Source organism: Melozone crissalis, unplaced genomic scaffold (assembly GCF_028551555.1).
Source record: "Melozone crissalis strain CALT ecotype California unplaced genomic scaffold, PUWL_Pcris_2 ptg000029l_1, whole genome shotgun sequence".
Lineage (NCBI taxonomy): Eukaryota > Metazoa > Chordata > Aves > Passeriformes > Passerellidae > Melozone > Melozone crissalis.
In genome coordinates this window covers 9,112,207-9,131,793 of record NW_026535807.1, presented here as the reverse complement: position 1 = coordinate 9,131,793, position 19,587 = coordinate 9,112,207, and the positions used below count along the sequence as shown (strand labels likewise).

Below are 19,587 nucleotides of genomic sequence, written 5' to 3'. Positions count from 1 at the left end.
ACGTTCCAGTGGAGCCGAGTCCCGGGAGCCGAACCCCCTGCTGCCCGCGTTGGTGCCACCGCTGCCGGCAGGGAAGGGCCGTCGTGCTCGAGCTGAGCCGAGCCGAGCCGTGCCCGTGCCGTACCCGCCCCCGGGCGCGCCTCCTCGGCGGCGCGGGAGGAGGCGGCGCGGAGCATCGGCGGCGCCCGGGCGGGGATGGCGGCTCCGGGAGCGCTGGAGCCGGCGGCCGGCAGCGTGCCGGGCACCAAGGTGGAGCTCACCGTGTCCTGCCGGTGAGCCGGGAGCCGGGCAAGGGAGCGGGAGGGCGGCGGCTAGTCCGTGGAGACGGGTGGGTGCGAAACGCACCGGGATGCGCTGTGGGGCTGCTCGCTGCGTCCCGCTGTCCGCCGCTCAGGACCTGGCTCGAGGCGTTGGGAGCTGCGCGTCCTCCTCTCTCCGCGGGTAGCTCTCGGTGCCAGGGCGTATGCCCAGCGTCCCTCTGCCCTGCTGCTACCCGTCCCTTCCCCTACCTGGGGTCCCACGGGATGCTGTCACCGGGCACGGCTGCGTGAAGCGACCCGATGCCCTCACCCGCGGCTGGAGCGCGGGACGGCCGCTCGTGGGGCGATGTTTGTGGGAGGTGGGTGATGCTGGCGGGACGCGGGCTGCCGGCGCTGGCTGCGAGCTCGGTGCTCGGGACCGGGAACGTGGCAGCGGGATGGGGGCTGCGGAAGAGGGGCTGCTCTGTGCCCCAGCTTCTGGCCAGGGTCCGCCGATCAAGCGGCGGCGGCTGAGCCGGTCTGCCCGCGGCTAAATATAGCCCGTCGGAGGCACCGCTGCTTGCGGCCGGGGCTCCCGCTCGCAGGGACAGGCACAGCGTCCTGCCGGGGGGGAGCGTCCCCGTGCCGTGGGTCCTGTGGCACGGAGTGCCCCGACCGGGGTGGGTGCCTCCAGCACATCCCCGAGCTATGCAAACTCTGGGCCGGGCCGGGGGCTGTTGTGCCTCCCCGCGGCTGAGCCCTGGCCCCCGCTGCCAGCTTCCCTCACAGCAGGCAGAGGGACTGTGGGTCCACGGGACCGGGCAGCTCCAGGCAGGGGCCGGGGGTCACACCTGGAGACAACCCAGGGCAGCCTTCGGCTTCGCAGCCCGAGGACCCAGACCAGGGTGGGGTCTCTCCCCTGCGTGCTAGGGCCAGGGGAGCCGGCTTAGCCCCGCAGCCCCCGCCGTGCCCCAGCCCACCCTGTGCTGCCACCCCGGGGGTGCGGGAAGTATCCCAGCAGAGCCGGTAGCATCCCCCGGCACTTCCCGGTGTCACACCGCGCACAGGACGACGATCAATCGCTCTGCCGGTAGGTGTGTCGGGGGATGCCCACTGGCTGCTCAGCCCCTGCTCCAAGTCTTCTTTCTTCTCACTTCTGCACCCTGCCATTAGCCCAGCTCCTGCTGCCGGGGCGCGGCGGGCACTCAGCCGGCGCCGGCGGCACCGGGGAAGGTTTCATCCTGTAAATGGGTTCCCTGTCATGTTCAATCATCATCAGCGCTGGAGACGCTGCTCGCCGCTTGCTCTGCTGCCCCACCGAACCTTGCAGAGGGAGCCAGCGTGTCTCCCTGGGAATGCCGATGCTCTTATCCATGGGTGCCAGCACGGCCTTCTGGCATGGTGCTGACCTGTGATCAGGGGGACGGACATGGGGACCCGTTGCTGGGCCAGGTGGATGGCACTCAGGTTGGCTCACACCTGGCTCTTCCCCCAGGAACCTGCTGGACCTGGACACCTTCTCCAAGTCCGACCCAGGTGGGTGGCAGAGCCGGGCAGGGAGCATGGATGGCATGGCACAGACACGGCACGGCAGCCTGGCTCTGCTCCTCTCTCCGCAGTGGTCGTCCTCTTTGTGCAGGTCTCGGGGAGCAGCGAGTGGAAGGAGGTGAGCGTGGCCCCCTCTCCTGGCTAATCCCCGGCTGGGTTAAACGGGCCCATATGGCCACCCGTGTCCACGCTAATGATCCCTCCCCGTCCACGCTAATGATCCGGCCCCGCCAGCAGCGCTAATCCCCCTCCGGGATTAGCGCCGAGGCAGCTGCGATGGGGACGGGTCCTGGGGGGGCCGCCCTCACCCCTCTCCCTGCAGTTCGGACGCACCGAGGTGATCGACAACACCCTGAACCCCGACTTTGTCCGCAAGTTCGTCCTCGACTACTACTTCGAGGAGAAGCAAAACCTGCGCTTCGATGTGTGAGTAGGGGGGCCAGGGAAGGGCTTGGCCCCGCTGAGGGTGGAACAAAGCACCGAGTCAGTAATAAATAAGGACAATAAATAAGAATACAGTGTCAAATAGCACGGATGGCCGGGGAAGCGGGGTTGTGTGCTGGAGCATCCCTGCAGGCACCAGCTCAGGGCTCTGCTCTCTCACACCAGCTACAATGTGGACTCCAAGAGCTGCTCCATTTTAAAGCAGGTGAGCACAGCCTGTGCCGGGGGGACACCCCGAGGCTGTGCCCTGTGTGGGTGCTGTCGGGGGGACATGTGCCCCTCGGCAGGCCCTAACCTGCTCTCCATCTCTCCATGCCCCATGGGGACTGGCAGAAGGTAGGTGCCTGCCACACACCTGCCCCTGCTCTGCCCTGGGAACGCTGAACCTGGGAGTGCCTGGTGGGGCAAGATGGGGCCAGGACACTCCATAGGATTGGCTTTTGAGGGGTAAGATGGGTCTAGGGTGGCCCAAGGGGTTCAGGACAGGTCAGGGCATGGAGGGCAGTTTGGGGGAGCAACACAGGATGGGTCCGGGGATGTGAGTTGGCCCTGGGGGCACAGAATGAGTGTAAGGCACATGGAGTGGGCACCTGGGGTAGTCCTGGGGATGAACAATAGGTCCTGGGCTGCAAGTTGGCTCTTGGGTCACAGTGTAGCTTCAGGAAACAGGGTGGCCCAGAGTCAAGTTGATGGCAGGTCCGATGGGTGCATTGGGAGAGAAAGTGGTAGGTGTGGGTGGTAGGGGACTGGGGCAACCACCCTCCATGGTCTCATAGTGCTTTCTTTGGGGCACAGGACTTCCTGGGGCAGGCATTTGTGGCACTGGGAGAGGTGATTGGGTCCCAGCGGGGACGCCTGGAGAGACCCCTAACGTGAGTCACACCCTGTGGTGAGGTGAGGTGGGAGGGTCCCACACTGTCTCCACCACCTGCTCCTCTGGAACCCTCCCTGCATGTCCTGTGCTGGGGATTCTGATCACACTGCCAAGCACCACCAGCTGTGGGACAGAAGCCCCAACCCTGACCTCTTCTCTTGTCCCTGAACTGTCCTCCTTGTCCCCGAGCTGACTGTGTGCCTCTGGTTCCAGGGGTGTCCCAGGGAAGCGGTGTGGGACTATCTTGCTGCTGGCCGAGGAACTGAGCAACTGCCGGGTGAGTACCCGTGTACTGGCTGCAGGGTGGAGAGGGCTGATGGTCCCTCAGTAGAGCAGCTGCTGGTGCCAGGAGTGAGGAGGTGGCTGGCAGTGACAGTCCCTGTCCCCAGGACATCGTCACAATGCAGCTGTGTGCCAACAAGCTGGATAAGAAGGACTTCTTTGGAAAATCCGATCCTTTCCTCGTCTTCTATCGTAGCAATGAGGATGGCACGTGAGCACAGGGACCCAATGGGGCATACAGGGTGCCAACGTCACCAGACGGCATGGCCCAACCCTGCCCTGTCCCCCCAGCTTTACTATCTGCCATAAGACAGAGGTGGTGAAGAACACACTGAACCCGGTGTGGCAGCCCTTCACCATCCCCGTGCGCGCCCTCTGCAACGGCGACTACGACCGGTACAGGAACGGGGACGGGGACATGGGCAGCTGTGGGGCCAGAGCAGCGTGTGAGCAGTTCTTGGTGGGCTTGGCCCTGCAGTGGCAGGCAGCTCAGAATTGGGTCCTGATTGGGTTTTTTTCTCTTTTGCAACCCAAATTACATAAAGGCATCCCCCTCCTTTCCAGGGCCCCCACCATGACCCAAATTTCCCGCTCCCTCCTGGCAGAGCCGCAGGCTGGGCAGGCAGGGCGGCTCTGCTGGAAGTTGGTGGGCAGGGTGCTCACTGCGGGTTGGGCTGTGGGCCTGGGGATCCCCAAATCAGGGGCTGGAGGGGCTGTGCCAGCCTGGCTGATGGCTTACCCTATGTGCCTTCACTTTCAGGACGGTGAAGATAGATGTGTACGACTGGGACCGGGATGGGAGGTGAGGGAAGGGACACCAGTGTTGTATTGCACTAAATTCTTACACACCAGGGTGCTGCTGAAGCTTCCCAGGGCACCTCTCAGCCAGGTGCCTGGCTGTACTGACCCTGTGTTCCTCCTGCAGCCACGACTTCATTGGGGAATTTGCCACCAGCTACCGGGAGCTCTCTCGAGCACAGAGTCAGTTCACAGTGTATGAGGTAGGGTGGTGGGGCAGGGTGAGGGCAGGGTGCACTCCATGCTGAGACTGACTCATCCCTGTGCCTGCAGGTGCTGAATCCCAGGAAGAAATGCAAGAAGAAGAAATATGTGAATTCTGGCACTGTGAGTGGGGCTGGGGAGTTCCTGGGCCTCCTGCCTTCCAGGGGCTGGTGTGGCTCCACCTGCTGTGTGTGCCAGGTTCAGGGGGCTCCAGATCTGATCCCCAGTGCCCACAGGTGACACTGCTCTCCTTCTCTGTTGAGTCTGAGTTCACCTTCGTTGACTACATACGGGGCGGGTGAGTGGGGGGCCGGGAGCCCCCCGGCTCCTCGAGATCCCCCGTGGCTGAGAGTCTCGGGTCAAGGACAGTGGTGACAGTGAAGGTTCAGCCTGGGGGTGACAAGGGGACAGTGGGGCTGGGAAGTAGATGCAGAATGGTGGCATGGGGCTATGGGGTGCTGGCTGGGGAAGGGGGGCCGAGGCAATGGGTCTGGGCAGGGAAACTCCAGCACTGTGGGGCTGGAAGATGGTGTCCCTGTGCCATGGGGCCGGCAGCCTCCCTCACTCTCCCCCTTAAGGACACAGCTGAATTTCACTGTTGCCATTGACTTCACGGCCTCCAATGGTGAGTGCACCTGGTGTCTGGGGGGTCCCCATCACCCTGGGGCTGGCCAAGGGGCGGGTGTGATGGGCACTGTGCCGCAGGGTTGCCATCCCAGCCCACCTCGCTGCACTACGCGAGCCCCTACCAGCTGAGCGCTTATGCCCTGGCACTGAAGGCAGTGGGGGAAATCATCCAGGACTACGACAGCGACAAGCTCTTCCCTGCCTATGGCTTTGGTGCCAAAGTCCCACCTGACGGCAAGATCTCCCACCAGTTTCCTCTGGTGTGTCCTCCCTGTGGGACGGGGCTGAGAGTGAACCCAGATCCCCTGGCTGTGGGGCAGAGCTGGTCTTGGGGTGCCCACAGCAGCTTGGCGGGGAGGGGAAGCACCCTGGCAACATTCTGCCCCAGCATCCCACAGCCTGGGGCACCAGAGGCTGTGGTCCCCCTCCAAGTGCCCCATCTCTGTCCCCCAGAACAACAACGTGGAGAACCCCAGCTGTGCCGGCATTGAAGGCGTGCTGGAGTCCTACCTCCAAAGCCTGCGCACCGTCCAGCTCTACGGTCCTACCAACTTTGCTCCTGTCATCAACCAGGTGGCTGGGTGAGCACTGGGGCGATGTCCCCTTTGCCGTCCCCAAATGCCACCTGTCCCACAGCAGGGTCGACTGCCCCACACCAGTGGGGTGCTTGAGGGCCCCCATCCCTTTTCCCCATAGGACAGCCGCCCAGGTGACCGATGGCTCACAGTACCACGTCCTCCTCATCATCACTGACGGTGTCATCTCTGACATGCTGCAAACCAAGGAAGCCATTGTCACCGTGAGTGCACCCTTGTTGCTGAGTTCACCTCACATGGACACTATCCTGGCTGACACCCTGCCTCTGCTCCACAGGCTTCCTCCCTGCCCATGTCCATCATCATAGTGGGAGTAGGTCCAGCTGAGTTTGAGGGTGAGTTGGGACTTGGGGACACCAGGGAAGAGGGATGGAAACATTTTCCCTTCCTCTGGGATGCCAAAGATATCCAAAGGGCTGGTGTTTCCATCCCCGGTGTTCATCCCACCGAGGCTTGGTGACACCAGCTGTCACCCCCAGCCATGGAGGAGCTGGACGGTGATGAGGTACGGTTGTCTTCCCGGGGACGGTATGCTGAGAGGGACATTGTACAGGTAAGTCTGGCATTGAATCCAGACCTGCTGCGGGTGAGAGATGCTCAGTCCCCCTTGCTGAACCCCACAGCAATAGAGTTTCCAAACTGACTGCAAACTTTTTGCCCTCAAAGTTTGTGCCATTTCGGGATTACGTGGACGACTCAGGCAACCAGGTGCTGAGCATGGCCCGCCTGGCCAAGGACGTGCTGGCTGAGATCCCTGAGCAGCTGCTCTCTTACATGAAGACCCGTGACATCAAGCCTCGCCGGGCAGATCCCGAGTAGCTCTTCCACGAGCCATGGGACTGACTGGTGGGGCGAGGATATGTCACCTTTTTTCTGCCAGTGACCAGGGCTTAACCATGGAGATGTGGCCTCTTTAGGGAGATAATCAGCTGCTATGGTTGGTCAAAACAGGGCTGGGACCCGGTTCTGGCAGTGAGACCACAGGGCTGGACATCCTCGGCTGCCCCTTCCTCCTGCCCGATGTCCAGCAGCAGGGCGGGACTGTTCCTGGACCGTGGCAGTGCGAGCAGGGCCAGCCGGGAGGAACACGGTGTGTGCCACGGTGTGCGTGTCCTTGAGAGCAGCCTGGCCTCTGCCCCAGGGGAGGGCTGACCCTGAGTGCCTGCCTGCACCCCGCTGCTCCTTGGGGCAGCGGCCTCGCCCTGCTCCTGCCTGCGCCCCATTCCTGCCTGCACCTCGCTGCTGCCTGTGCCCGCTCCTCCGGCTCTGCTAACCCGGCATGCCTCACGCCCTGCCGCACGGCCGGGGCTCCCGCCGCCGGGGGTGCCGGGGCGGAGGGCAGGCGGGTCTCTACTGCGTTACCGACTGTAAATAAACTGCTCAACCGGGTCTGCTGCCGTGCTGGGCCAGGGGGAGCGGGGAGAGCGAGGGGGGCGGGAGGACCGGTAGGGCGGGGGTGGCCAGGGAGCCGAAGGTACCGGGCGGCGTGTAGCCGGGCCGGGGGAATCGGGAGGACCTTGAAAATTGGGGTGACCTGGGGGAAGGAGGGGTCCGGAGGGACCGGGAGGACCGAAACGGTGAGGGGGCCGAGGGGGGTCGGGCTGGGGCGGGGCCGGGCGGTGGCAGCGGGGTCTGTGATTCGAGCCGGCAGATTCGTCACCGTCATCGCGGCGCGACCCGGCCCGCTCCCGCCGTTCCCACGTGGCCTCCCCGCGCTATCGTCGCTGCCGCCGCCGCCTTCCCCGTCCCCTCCGTCCTCGCTGCCTCCGGTCCCGCCCGGTGCTGCTGCCCGGCGGTGCCGTGGCGAAAGTGCGGTTGCTAAGGGCGGCGCGGCGCTTTACCCAGGGCCGCCCCGCGCCAGGCGCCGCCGCAGCTCCATTGTTGGGGCCGGCCCGGGCCCGCCGCCGCCGCCGCCGCCGCCGCCCATGGAGCCGCCCGCCCGCTGAGCGCGGCCCCGCGCCGGGGAGCGCCGCCGCAGGGAAGGAGCGGGCAGCGGGGAGCCAGGCCAGGGCGGCCGGGGCCCGGGGAGGGGGCGGCGGGGCGGGGGGCCCGGCCCGGCCCGGCCTCGGCCCCCCGCGGCCCCGCCATGGGTGTAGACTTCGACGTGAAGACCTTTTGCCACAACCTGAGGGCCACCAAGCCGCCCTACGAGTGCCCGGTGGGCACCTGCCGCAAGATCTACAAGAGCTACAGCGGGATCGAGTACCACCTGTACCACTATGACCACGACAACCCGCCCCTGCCCCAGCACACCCCCCTGCGCAAGCACAAGAAGAAGGGGCGCCAGGCCCGCGCCGCCAACAAGCAGTCGCCCAGCCCCTCCGAGACCTCCCAGTCGCCCGGCCGAGAGGTGATGACCTACGCCCAGGCCCAGCGCATGGTGGAGGTGGACCTGCACGGCCGCGTCCACCGCATCAGCATCTTCGATAATCTCGACGTGGTGTCCGAGGACGAGGATGTTCCCGAGGAGGTGCCCGAGAATGGAAGCAATAAGGAGAACACGGAGACGCAGAGCGTCCCGCCCAAATCTGGGAAGCACAAGAACAAGGAGAAGCGCAAGGACTCCAACCACCATCACCACAACGCCTCGGCCAGCACTACCCCCAAGCTGCCCGAGGTGGTGTACCGAGAGCTGGAGCAGGACACCCCTGACGCCCCGCCTCGTCCCACCTCGTACTACAGGTATTGTCCGTGGCTGGGTGCAAGGAGACTCCCAGGCTCATGCCCAGGGTTTGGAGGTGGAATTGGCCCCGCTCTCTTCAAGTGGCTTGCCTGTGGCTCCTGGAAATGGCCTTTGTCTGCCTCTTCCAGGTCTCACAGAAGTGGCTGTATCATGGTTTCAGGCTCCTGGGGCTCTGCCTGGTGTCACATCACAGTTCTGTGAGGTCTGTGAATCTACAGAACTCTCAGTTGCTGCTTAGCTCATTGCCGGCAGTTTGATTGCTGTGCATTTTCCTTGCTGGAAGGGCACTTAAAATCAAAACAGAACCCCAATGTGTCCTTTTGCCTCTCAGTCTCTCTTTGGAGGTATGCTGAGATATTTTGAGAGCCCTTCAGCACCAAGGTGTACCTGTAGGAGTTGTCTGTTTGTGGGCGTACTTTTAAATTGTTTTCTTACAGTACTTTGTGAGAGATTTGGTGGATGCAGTGGCCCCAATTAATACATCAGGCAGGAGTTAACAGAGCCCCATAACTGGAATTAGTGAAACATGGCACCTCCATGCATGGTTATCATGTCTTGGTTGTGAGGCTGCTGCCTCCAGAGCACTGGTACTTGCTGGGTGGCCCATGCAGGCCCCCTCCTTGCACTGATGAGTCTCCAAGGCCTGACCTTGCTCCTTAGACCAGTTTTGTTTTGTCTCGAAGTTGCTGTTGTGCCGCTGTGCTAGTCAGGGTGCAGCAGCACCTTCTGCTTCTGCATATTCCTGCCTTGTCCCTGTTTCTTTATTTTGGCTTATGGCTCAGCTGGAGCATTTGAACATTCCCTCAATCACAGACAAATCCTGGAGTTGGGGCTCAGCAGCTCCAAACATGTCAAACATGGCCTTACTTGCCCATGCTGTCCTTCCAGGTACATTGAGAAGTCGGCAGAGGAGCTGGACGAGGAGGTGGAGTACGACATGGATGAGGAGGATTACATCTGGCTGGACATCATGAACGAGAGGCGGAAGAACGAAGGCGTGAGTCCTATTCCCCAGGAGATCTTTGAGTACCTGATGGACCGCCTAGAGAAGGAGTCCTACTTCGAGAGCCACAATAAGGGGGACCCAAACGCCTTGGTGGATGAGGACGCCGTCTGCTGCATCTGCAACGACGGGGAGTGTCAGAACAGCAACGTCATCCTCTTCTGCGACATGTGCAACCTGGCTGTGCACCAGGAGTGCTATGGGGTGCCCTACATCCCCGAGGGACAGTGGCTCTGCAGACGGTGCCTGCAGTCACCCTCGCGCGCCGTGGACTGCGCCCTCTGCCCAAACAAGGGGGGGGCCTTCAAGCAGACGGACGATGGGCGCTGGGCACACGTGGTCTGTGCCCTCTGGATCCCCGAGGTGTGCTTTGCCAACACCGTCTTCCTGGAGCCCATCGACAGCATCGAGCACATCCCGCCCGCACGCTGGAAGCTGACCTGTTACATTTGCAAGCAGCGTGGCTCTGGGGCTTGCATCCAGTGTCACAAAGCCAATTGCTACACTGCCTTCCATGTCACCTGTGCCCAGCAGGCCGGGCTGTACATGAAGATGGAGCCCGTCAGGGAGACGGGTGCCAACGGTACCTCCTTCAGTGTGCGCAAAACCGCCTACTGCGACATCCACACGCCGCCAGGCTCCGTGCGCAGGCTGCCCGCCCTCTCCCACAGTGAGGGGGAGGAGGAGGATGAGGAGGAAGAGGAGGAGGGGAAGGGCTGGAGTTCTGAGAAAGTCAAAAAAGCAAAGGCCAAGTCTAGGATCAAGATGAAGAAGGCACGGAAGATCCTGGCAGAGAAACGAGCTGCAGCACCTGTGGTTTCCGTGCCCTGCATCCCCCCTCACAGGTACGACCTGCTGCCCTCTCTGGACTGGGGAGAAATTTCTCCTTTCCTCCATGTTTTGTGTCCTCCTTCCCGTGTGGGCATTATCCTATCCCCTCAGCTTTTGCACAGGTACTCTCACTTTGTTGCTGCAGAGGACTGTGGTGGTTTCCTCTGAGAGTCCTGCAGAGAGGCAGGGCCATGCACTGCCCTGCAAAGGTGTCTGGGCCCTCGGCATGGCAGGAAATAGCTGCTGTTAGTTTAGCAGTAGAGAGTGAACTTGGCCGGATGTGTCAGGAAGCAGCTGGAGGTTCCCAGCACTCCTTTCCTGTTGCGCTGACCTCAGGCACTGGAGTAAACGAGGCGGGAAGGAGGAGGGAACTGCTCTCGTTTCTGCTGAGGTCTGTTTTCTCCTGAGGCTGTGTCAGGCAAAAGACAGAAGTGTGGGAGTGATTCAGGCCTGGGAAACGGGTTAATCCCGGGGTTATTTTGGCTCTGGAGTAGAGAAGTTTGGGGTCGGGATCACTGTGCTCTGCTGAGCAGAACTCATCCATCCCAGCAGCCACGTATTCCTTGCTGGGCTTCCTCAGTGCTCTCTGCCAGGCACAGCAGCTGCTGCTCCCTTTCAGCGCTGCCTGTTGGAGCAGGGCCGGGCAGCCACGGGTGCTGAAAGCTGTCTGTGAGGAGGGGTGGCTGGAGAGCACCAGGATCCTGCCTGCCAAGGAACACCACAGTCCTAAGGCTGACTCCCCAGTGTGAGGCCTCACGAGGGGTTATGTTTCTGTCACATTCCAAACCTGTGGTTTCATGGGAAGGTGCAAACACCCTCTAGTTACAGTTGCAACTGCTTTGTGCCTTGCTCTTGTTAGATTGTTGGGCTGGCGTGGAAATCCCAAAACAAGAGCATCTAAGAGCCTTGCCAGAATTTGTCAGTGTTTATAACTCTGGATGTCCTCAGCAGCATGTAAAAGCACATAAGGGCATCCTATGATGTTTTTGGACCTCACTGTCACTCTGCAGCAGGCAACACCCAGTTGAGCACAGGTTGGGCATGGAGCATTGGCTTTTGTGGTGGTGAGCCACCAATCCTGAGCTGGTGAGCTCCTGCGGCAGGAGCTGTGGGGGGCTGTGACCATGGGACACTGTCAAGACTCTTAGACTCTCAAGACTTCTCTCCTGTGCACTTGGATAGGAGCACATGGAAGCCATGGGTTATGCTCTCTGGGCAGCATTCTGGTGACTTGGGGAGACAGGTCTGCCACAAGGCTGCTGGCTTTTTACCATGGTCTGTTTGTGTCCCAGACATGTTTTTGCTCATTCAGGGCTTGCTTCATAGCAAGAGCCTCTTTTTCTTATGTGTGGACATGTTGGCAGTTTGTAGGGTCTTGCTGCTATTGCATTCACAGTGAAAGTACACTGAGCTAGAATCCTGTTGGGATTAATTATTCTTCAGGGGCTGTTGCCAGAATGCCACGTCTTCCTGTGGGAGCTGTGCTTGGCCAGTGATGGCATCTGAGGCTGCTGTCCCCAGTCTCTTCAGCTGAGGCTGATGCAGGTTGGGTCATCCTTTGGGAAAAGCTGTCCCTGGGAGGTGGGCGGGTTCATCCCTTTGTCACTCTACTAGCAGGGCATCTCTGTCCAACTCTGCTGAACAAGGCTGTCCCAGCCCCTCCAGACTATCAGCTGTGGTAGGAAGTAAGCAATCCCTTTTGTGGTGTTCTGGGCTGTTCAGGATAGTCTTGGATGGGACGTCTGTTGTACTCATGCATCCTGCTCCCTCCTTTGCTTTGCCAGGGTTTGAGTTTCTCTGGTAGCATTTGGCCAGACCCCCCATCACAGCAAGTGGCCCTCAGCCAGGTAAATAATGGTTTTGGGGTAGTAGCACCATAACACTCGTGGTCTCAGGCACCATGGGAGCTGTTAAAGGTCCAGCACCCAGTGTGGCTGTCTTGCACCCCAACCTGCCCCAGGCTTTGCCCGAAAGTTGACAGGAAGTAGAAATGAAACGTGAGTTATGGAGAGGCAAGGCTGCACATTTCATGGCATTGAAATGTGTTGTGCCTAGGCTGTGTGACTTGGTGTTACAGAAAGTCCTGCCATATAAAAGGATGTTCTCTCCTTGAAGAACTTCTCAGCTCTGCTGGGATCGCCTTGCTGATACTTGTCCCTAGCTGGGGCTTCTCCTGCAGCAGCCAGGCTTGATTTGTTGATGGACTCTGTGGTTCTTCTCCTTTCCTCAGGCTCAGTAAGATTACAAACCGTTTAACCATCCAGAGGAAGAGCCAGTTCATGCAGAGGCTGCACAGCTACTGGACTCTGAAGAGACAGTCCCGCAATGGTGTCCCCCTGCTCCGCCGCCTGCAGACACACCTGCAGTCACAGAGAAACTGCGACCAGGTAAGGGCTGCCTGGTGGGGCTGCAGGGAACCTGGCTGTGTGCGTGCTTCCTGCGCCTTTGGAGCTGTGGGCTTGGAGCCTTAGCTGCATGCAATGCCTGCAGGTGCAGAATGGGGGTCAGGGGTATGAGCTTTCAGACGAGGGAAGGGCAGCCCCAGCTGCTTTTGCTGCTTCACCTTCTCCTCCGCTCTCAGTGTTCAGAGAATTGCCAGGCAGCGACGCCACTGGCAGCCTGCCACACGAAGGGAATCCTGCCCTCTCAAGCTGCCACACTGAAGGTATTTCCTTTCTTGTGCCTGCATTTAGCCAGTAGTGATGGCAAACCTGTCAGAAATGGCTCTAATATGAGGCCACTGTGCCAGGCAGTGTTGAGAGAGATGGCCAGGGATCTCTAGAAACAGTCTGGACTGAACCAAGGCCTCTCTTCTAGCTTCTGATACTGCTCCAAGAGTGCTCCTTCTGGGTGCTGCTTCCAGCCCACAGTCAGCACTTCACAGATGTGAAATCTGGTGCCAGAGAGAAAGATTTTTTCTTCTGGCTCCCCATCTGAGCTGTAAATCTTTCTGAGCTCTCTGATGACTGTGACTGGGCAGAGTTTTCTCCTAGCTTTGTCTGCTCTTATTATTTTTGCTGGAGAAGAGTTGAGGCTGCTTCTGCTCAGTTTTGGCTATGGCAGGATAAAAGCTGTAATTTTTTTGGTGCTCCAAAAATGAAAGCAGGTAGAGCTGTTGTTCCCTTTTTGAGCTGTTGCGCTTTGTCAGAGCTGTGAGCAGCAGCACAGACCTCTTGGGCAGCTGCAGGCAGTCAGTCGGTCATGTTAGGAAGAGTGTTTCCAGAGGCTGAGGATTTTCACCTCCTGACATCCTAAGGGCTTGATGACCAAGGGGCAGGTATTTAGCTCTTGCCAGAGGTGAGACTGAATCACCTGCCTAGGTTACAAGAAAGGAGCTGTGACCTTGCTGCACCAGCAGGTCAGGCATGGTGGTTCCTTTTGCCAGAGAAGAGCCCCAGCACACAGTCAGGAAGGTGGAGATGGGAGCACATATTCTATCAGCTCATGGTCTCTGATGTTCCCACAGAGAGACACTGAGGATAAGAACTGGGCCCTGAAGGAACAGCTGAAGTCATGGCAGCGCCTGCGCCATGACCTCGAGCGTGCGCGCTTGCTGGTGGAGCTGATACGCAAGCGGGAGAAGCTCAAGAGAGAGACGGTAACGACTGCCCCTCCTTGGGGAGCGGCTGGGGTGGGCGTCAGCAGGGGCTCCTTAGGGTGCTCAGGTGTGCCGGGGTCCCCTCGGCTGTGCTGCGCTCTGCTCCGATGGCTCCGAGCAAAGGTGGCTGCTCTGCAAGGCACAGGTGGGACGCACAGGTGCTGGAGCCGGTGTTTCACCTCTGCTCCCACAAACGGGGCTGAGGGGCGCTCCCTACCCCTCAGCAAGGAGAGGAGAGGGGTTGCTGTCCTGCAGGGCTGCACTGCTGCTCCCTGGGGACAGTCCCCACTGCCTGCCTAGGGCCAGGGGCTCAGCCCCGCTCTGTTCTTTGTTTCAGATCAAAGTGCAGCAGGTGGCACTGGAAATGCAGCTGACCCCCTTCCTCATCCTCCTCCGCAAGACGCTTGAGCAGCTGCAGGAGAAAGACACAGGCAACATCTTCAGTGAGCCGGTCCCTCTGTCTGAGGTAACAGAAAACTACGAAGTAAGAACCCCCTCCCCAGATTTCTACTTCACTCAAACTTGCCCCTTGCTTGTGCCAAGGGCTGCCCAGGGTGTGTTCTGGTCCAGAAGAACCCTGAGCAGCCTGGTGCTGGCTCATGGCAGCATCACTCGCTCACCAGAGGGGGTGTGCAGCAGTGCCCCTCCTGGGTGAGCCAAATGCAGAACAGCTGAGTTGGTGACAGCTGGGGCACAGCACTTGACTCTTCCTCTGTGTGTGTTACTGGTGACACCCCAGGGTCTGTGAGCAGTTGGGGATTCCCGCTGGGGAAGGCAAAGTGCCAGCCCTTAGCACTCAGCGTGCTCTTACCTGTCCTCTTGTGAAGGCCTCTGCTAGATGACTGAGCACAGCACAGAGATGGGTTTGACCCTTAGACTGTCACTGCTGCAGGCAGGAGAGAGAATTCCTGAGACTGTCACTGAGTCCCTGCCTGGGAGCATGGCAAAAGTCCACATGGTCTCTGCAAGGTTCTGGCAGCAGGTCAGCATGGAGGTTTCTTAGCAGATGGGGAGGAAGGCTGCACCATCTCACTTGCCACCTGGATGGCTCTGTTTTACCTTTCTGCACTCACCTTCACCCCTGGGGCTGCACTTGCAGCACCCTCTCCAGGGAATAACATGTAGCATACTGGATCCCAGCTGCCTGCAGGCAGGAGTTGAGGACAGGATGCTGGCATGTGTGCTGGAGCTGTAAAAATGCTTCGGAGTGCATATCCGCTCTAACAGGTTGAGCACAGCACATGGGCTTCCTAGTCCGGAGGCGTTGCTGTTCCTCAAGCTGCAAAAGCAGACGGCATTCCCCGATGTGCATTTGGGCAGAGCACAGGGAGTGATACCTGATTCCTCTAACAACTGTTTTCTTGGAGCAGGTACTGCTAACTGTGGCTCCTGGGCTCTTAACTCTGGCTCTTTCCTCATGCAGGTCCCAGACTACCTGGATCACATCAAGAAGCCAATGGATTTTCAGACAATGAAGCAAAATCTAGAAGCCTATCGCTATCTGAATTTCGATGACTTTGAGGAGGATTTCAACCTGATCATTAACAACTGTTTGAAATACAATGCCAAAGACACGATCTTCTACCGGGCAGCCATCCGCCTGCGGGAGCAGGGAGGCGCTGTGCTGCGGCAGGCTCGCCGGCAGGCAGAGAAGATGGGCATTGACTTCGAGACAGGCATGCACTTCCCCCACTGTGTCACAGTGGAAGAGGCTCAGATCCAAGACATTGAGGATGGTGGGTATTTGGTCCCTGCCGTGGGGTACGAGGGCTACTAAAAGGTAAAGCCTGGGCAGAGTCAAGGCACCCAAGAGTCTGAGCTGCCTCTTCTGGGAGGTTAAGTCAAATGTTGGGCTGTGTGTCCCCATTCCCTGGAGACCTGGGGTGGTTTTGCTAGCCGGGTACTTATCAGCCCCATTAGGTTGGTTCTAGGCAGTGGTTTGTCTATGTGTCCTTTCTTTCCTGTTGCATCCTTGTTCCAGACAATGTGAACCCCAGTATTCTCTATACTGCTGATCAGACGGCTTTCCCCAACTAGCTGAGTTCCCACAGGGCTCCTTCTCTTGGTCTTTTAGGTTAACTTCCCTAAAGGGTCCACAGGTGTTTGGTGCCATGCCAGCTCCTTCTCCCCTGCAGAGAACCTTGATTGCCTCATGCCCTTTCAGGTAGAGGAGCTCCACTGGAGTTCCCAATTTCTTTCATCCATCTGCTCCTCTTTGTTTCCCCAGAAGATGTGCGGCTGCTGCTCTCAGAGAATCAGAAGCACCTGCCATTGGAGGAGCAGCTGAAGATCCTGCTGGAGCGGCTGGACGAGGTCAACGCTGGCAAGCAGAGCATTGGACGGTCTCGCCGGGCCAAAATGATCAAGAAGGAGATCACAGTGCTGCGGCGGAAGCTTGCTCACCCGCGGGACCTGGGCCGGGAGGGGCTGGAGCGGCACAGCTCCTCTGCCAGGGGAGTCCTGCAGTCCCACAACCCCTGCGAGAAGGACCTGCAGACAGACAGTGCTGCAGAGGAGAGCAGCAGCCAGGAGACTGGCAAAGGTAATACTCCCACCAGAACTGCCAGTCTGAGGAGCCATGGAGAGCTGCCTCTGGACAGGCCTGTCTGGGGAGAGGCTGCCCTGGCAGGTGCCTCCTTAGGCAGGAGGACTGTGTGGGCAGCTCCCCACACACACCTCGCTCTTCACTCCTCCATGGAAATGAGGCAGGTGGCCTCTTGTGGGACAGTCCCTTATCCCACATCCCGCTGTGGGGACTCCTCCTTGCCTGTAGTGCCTCCCATAGGGGCGAGTGCTGAGTGTGATGTCTGTGTCTCCGTGGGCTCCCTCCCAGCATGCACACTGGATAGTTTGTGGTGATCTGTGCCAGCCAAGCAGGGGGGATTGGATGAAGGAGGCCATGTCCTGTGTCTGGAACAGCCACAGCCTGATGTGTTCTTGCCCCTGGGGAGGGTTGGCAGGTTGTTGGTATTCACATCTGCGGTCAGCAGTGACCTGGTGAATTCATCTCTTTGTCAGCCAAAGAACTGGATGCTGTTCCAGAGATCACAGTTCCAGCTGTGTGGTGTGGGGCATGAGGTGGATTGTTTCCTTCTGATAGGACCTACCAGCTTGGCTGCGTTGCCTGGTTTCTAGGGGCATTATGGAGCAGGCTGCCTTCAGTGTCCCTTCCTGCCAGAGGGCATGGGAGGGAGTTGCAGCAGCAGCAATTGCTGACCTCCAGCTGCTCTCCCAGGGCTGAGTCAAACAGGCCAGCTGCCAGCTCCCTGGATGGAGATGGTGAGCTGGGCTCTGTGGGGAGCACAGCAAAAGCACCAGGCAGAGCTACCATGTGTCACTAGGCATTTGCCACCTCTGCATCCCAGTCCTCTCATCTAATCATGGAAAAAACAGGTTCTTCCTATAGTGAGGGAGGATCTTCTGAGATCATGTTCATCAGAAACAAAGCTGTTTCGTGATACCACTGCCATGCAGTCCCTGCCATCAGGGCTGCAGCTGACACCTTCTCCTTCTTCAGGTCTGGGTCCCAATTCTTCTTCTACCCCAGCGCATGAAGTAGGCAGGAGGACCTCTGTGCTCTTCTCCAAGAAGAACCCTAAAACTGCAGGCCCTCCAAAACGTCCAGGACGCCCCCCAAAGAATCGAGACAGCCAGATCCCTCCTGGGCATGGGAGCAGCCCCATTGGGCCCCCCCAGCTCCCAATAATGGGGTCCTCTCAGCGGCAGAGGAAGCGAGGGCGGAGCCCGCGGCCCAGCTCCAGCTCTGACAGTGACAGTGACAAATCCACGGAGGACGCTACCATGGGTGAGTGCAGCTGGCCACCTGTGCTCCCACTGGCAGCACGTGGCAGGCTCTGGTGCAGTGGTAATGCTCTTTGTTGGGCTGTTTTTCAGACCTGCCAGCCAACGGTTTCAGCAGCGGGAACCAGCCCGTGAAGAAGAGCTTCCTGGTGTACCGCAATGACTGCAATCTTCCCCGGAGCAGCTCCGACTCGGAGTCCAGCAGCAGCAGCAGCAGCAGTGCTGCCTCAGACCGCACCAGGTACTGCCCCTGCTGACAGCAGTGCTGCCCAGGGTGGCAGTGGGCAGCTCTCAGCCTTGAGCTTCTGGATGAGCACCCCGTTCGGTGGTCCCCATCTTGTTCATCCTGCAGCTCAGCTGCTAATCCCTAGAAGTCTGTGGAGTGTGTGCCTTTTTAAATGTGAAACCTAAAGGTGAAAGTGTGCAGCAAAGCGCTAGTAGGAAGCATGAACTAGGGAATTCTGTTGGCACAGTGGCTGTTCTGTCATTGGCCCTTCCAGCAGCCTCCTGCCTGCGCCTCTAATTCGGAAGAGGGCACATCTTCTGGTCCTCCCAGGTGGAACTGGGTGAGGGTCTGGCTTGCACCCTGGCAGAAGCACCATCCCACCTTTCTGCCTGCTAGGCCTGCCAAGTCCTTCCCGGTGCCAAGGCTGGCATTTGGAGGCCACAAGCCCTGGTGTGCTACCAGCCTGGCCCTCTGGAAAACAGTTTCTGGAAGCTTAACGTGACTCCTAGTGATAGCTCTGCTCCCTGTCTCCGCAGCACAACACCCTCCAAGCAGGGCAGAGGGAAACCCTCCTTCTCCCGAGTGAACTTCCCGGAGGACAGCAGTGAGGACACATCAGGGACAGAGAACGAGTCCTACTCCGTGGGCACGGGACGAGGTGTGGGGCATGGCAGTAAGTACTGGGCTGTAGTAAGTACTGTGGCTGCACAGCTGTGTGCCTGGCTGGCACCATCACCCAGGGGACACAGCTGACTGCCCTCTCCTCCTGTACAGTGGTGCGTAAGGGCATGGGGCGAGGCGCAGGGTGGCTGTCTGAGGATGAGGATTCTTCCCTGGATGCCCTGGACCTGGTGTGGGCTAAGTGCAGGGGCTACCCCTCCTACCCGGCATTGGTGAGTACTGCCTGTGATCGGGGCCTGTGAAACCCACGTCCCCTCCCTGCAGACTGGCTCCTGGGGTCCCTGTTCTCCTCTCAGCCCTCCCCTGGTCGTTTTGCAGATCATTGACCCCAAGATGCCGCGGGAAGGCATGTTCCACCATGGGGTCCCCATCCCCGTGCCCCCCTTGGAGGTGCTGAAGCTGGGGGAGCAGATGACTCAGGAAGCACGCGAGCACCTCTACCTTGTCCTCTTCTTTGACAACAAGCGCACTTGGTAAGGCCAGGGAGCCGAGGGCTTTGGGGGGGTCCCCAGAGACGATTGTAACCCTCAAACGAGGTGGCCCCCCGCTCTCCACAGGCAGTGGTTGCCCCGGACGAAGCTGGTGCCTCTGGGGGTGAACCAGGACCTGGACAAAGAGAAGATGCTGGAGGGCCGCAAGTCCAACATCCGCAAGTCGGTGCAGATCGCCTACCACCGCGCCATGCAGCACCGCAACAAGGTGCAGGGCGAGCAGAGCAGCGACTCCAGCGAGAGCGACTGAGCCGGTGCCACCGGCCGCTCCCCCGCCGAATCTCAGGGCAAACGGGGCTCGGTGACCCCCACCCCGTGCAGCTGGCCTGCACCCACGGGGGGCCGGGGGACCGGGAGGGGTGGGGCCGGTCCCCCGTGCCCCCCCCACTCTCCCATTCCCGGTGCCCGCTCCCCCCAGCCCGCCGCTCCCCGGGATGCTGTTCTGGCCGCCGCCGTGCCCCAGGGCGGCCCTCCGCGCCCCTCACCCCCGTGCTGCCCCCACCCCTGGGCCCAGCCCCTGGCCGGCCCCGCGCTCGGACGTTGTTTGTATTTATTTTGAAGGAAGAAAAAAATCTATTGATTCTTAGAAAATAAACCTCCACTGCGGAGCCGCGGCCGCTGCGGGCGGGGAGGGAGCGGGAGCGGGGGCGGGGGCGGGGCG

The 19,587-nt window shown here is 60.0% G+C and overlaps 2 protein-coding genes across 3 annotated transcripts; both read left to right on the top strand.

The window, feature by feature from the left end:
* Positions 1-172: 172 nt before the first annotated feature.
* CPNE9 (copine family member 9) lies at positions 173-6,995 on the top strand. Its single transcript, XM_054280774.1, has 21 exons — positions 173-272; positions 1,735-1,775; positions 1,859-1,905; positions 2,110-2,213; positions 2,397-2,436; positions 2,565-2,567; positions 3,027-3,103; positions 3,319-3,382; positions 3,495-3,598; positions 3,679-3,783; positions 4,148-4,189; positions 4,313-4,388; positions 4,459-4,512; positions 4,626-4,687; positions 4,968-5,014; positions 5,095-5,276; positions 5,470-5,597; positions 5,713-5,815; positions 5,890-5,947; positions 6,092-6,165; positions 6,279-6,995. The coding sequence occupies exons 1-21, from the start codon at positions 196-198 to the stop codon at positions 6,429-6,431; spliced, it is 1,641 nt and encodes a 546-aa protein (XP_054136749.1). The 5' UTR covers positions 173-195; the 3' UTR covers positions 6,432-6,995.
* Positions 6,996-7,684: 689 nt separating this feature from the next.
* Positions 7,685-19,418, top strand: BRPF1 (bromodomain and PHD finger containing 1). 2 transcript variants are annotated; one of them, XM_054280742.1, is made up of 13 exons: positions 7,685-8,294; positions 9,184-10,143; positions 12,360-12,516; positions 13,596-13,727; positions 14,065-14,193; positions 15,151-15,463; positions 15,958-16,269; positions 17,245-17,532; positions 17,622-17,769; positions 18,291-18,427; positions 18,529-18,647; positions 18,754-18,908; positions 18,993-19,418. In XM_054280742.1, exons 1-13 carry the CDS (start codon positions 7,699-7,701, stop codon positions 19,174-19,176), a joined length of 3,630 nt encoding a protein of 1,209 aa, XP_054136717.1. In that variant the 5' UTR covers positions 7,685-7,698; the 3' UTR covers positions 19,177-19,418. The 2 variants fall into 2 exon arrangements, with proteins under 2 accessions (XP_054136717.1, XP_054136716.1); XM_054280741.1 differs by having other exon boundaries at positions 15,955-16,269.
* The last annotated feature ends 169 nt before the right edge of the window (positions 19,419-19,587 follow it).

Bases quoted from the DNA above. Each gene is read 5' to 3' on its own strand.
- CPNE9 (XM_054280774.1), top strand. From the start codon at position 196: ATGGCGGCTCCGGGAGCGCTGGAGCCGGCGGCCGGCAGCGTGCCGGGC. The intron at 3,599-3,678 runs GTGAGCACAGGG...CTGTCCCCCCAG, and splicing joins CGTAGCAATGAGGATGGCAC to CTTTACTATCTGCCATAAGA. The intron at 4,688-4,967 runs GTGAGTGGGGGG...CTCCCCCTTAAG, and splicing joins GTTGACTACATACGGGGCGG to GACACAGCTGAATTTCACTG.
- BRPF1 (XM_054280741.1), top strand. From the start codon at position 7,699: ATGGGTGTAGACTTCGACGTGAAGACCTTTTGCCACAACCTGAGGGCC. The intron at 14,194-15,150 runs GTAACAGAAAAC...TTCCTCATGCAG, and splicing joins AGCCGGTCCCTCTGTCTGAG to GTCCCAGACTACCTGGATCA. The intron at 18,648-18,753 runs GTGAGTACTGCC...GTCGTTTTGCAG, and splicing joins ACCCCTCCTACCCGGCATTG to ATCATTGACCCCAAGATGCC.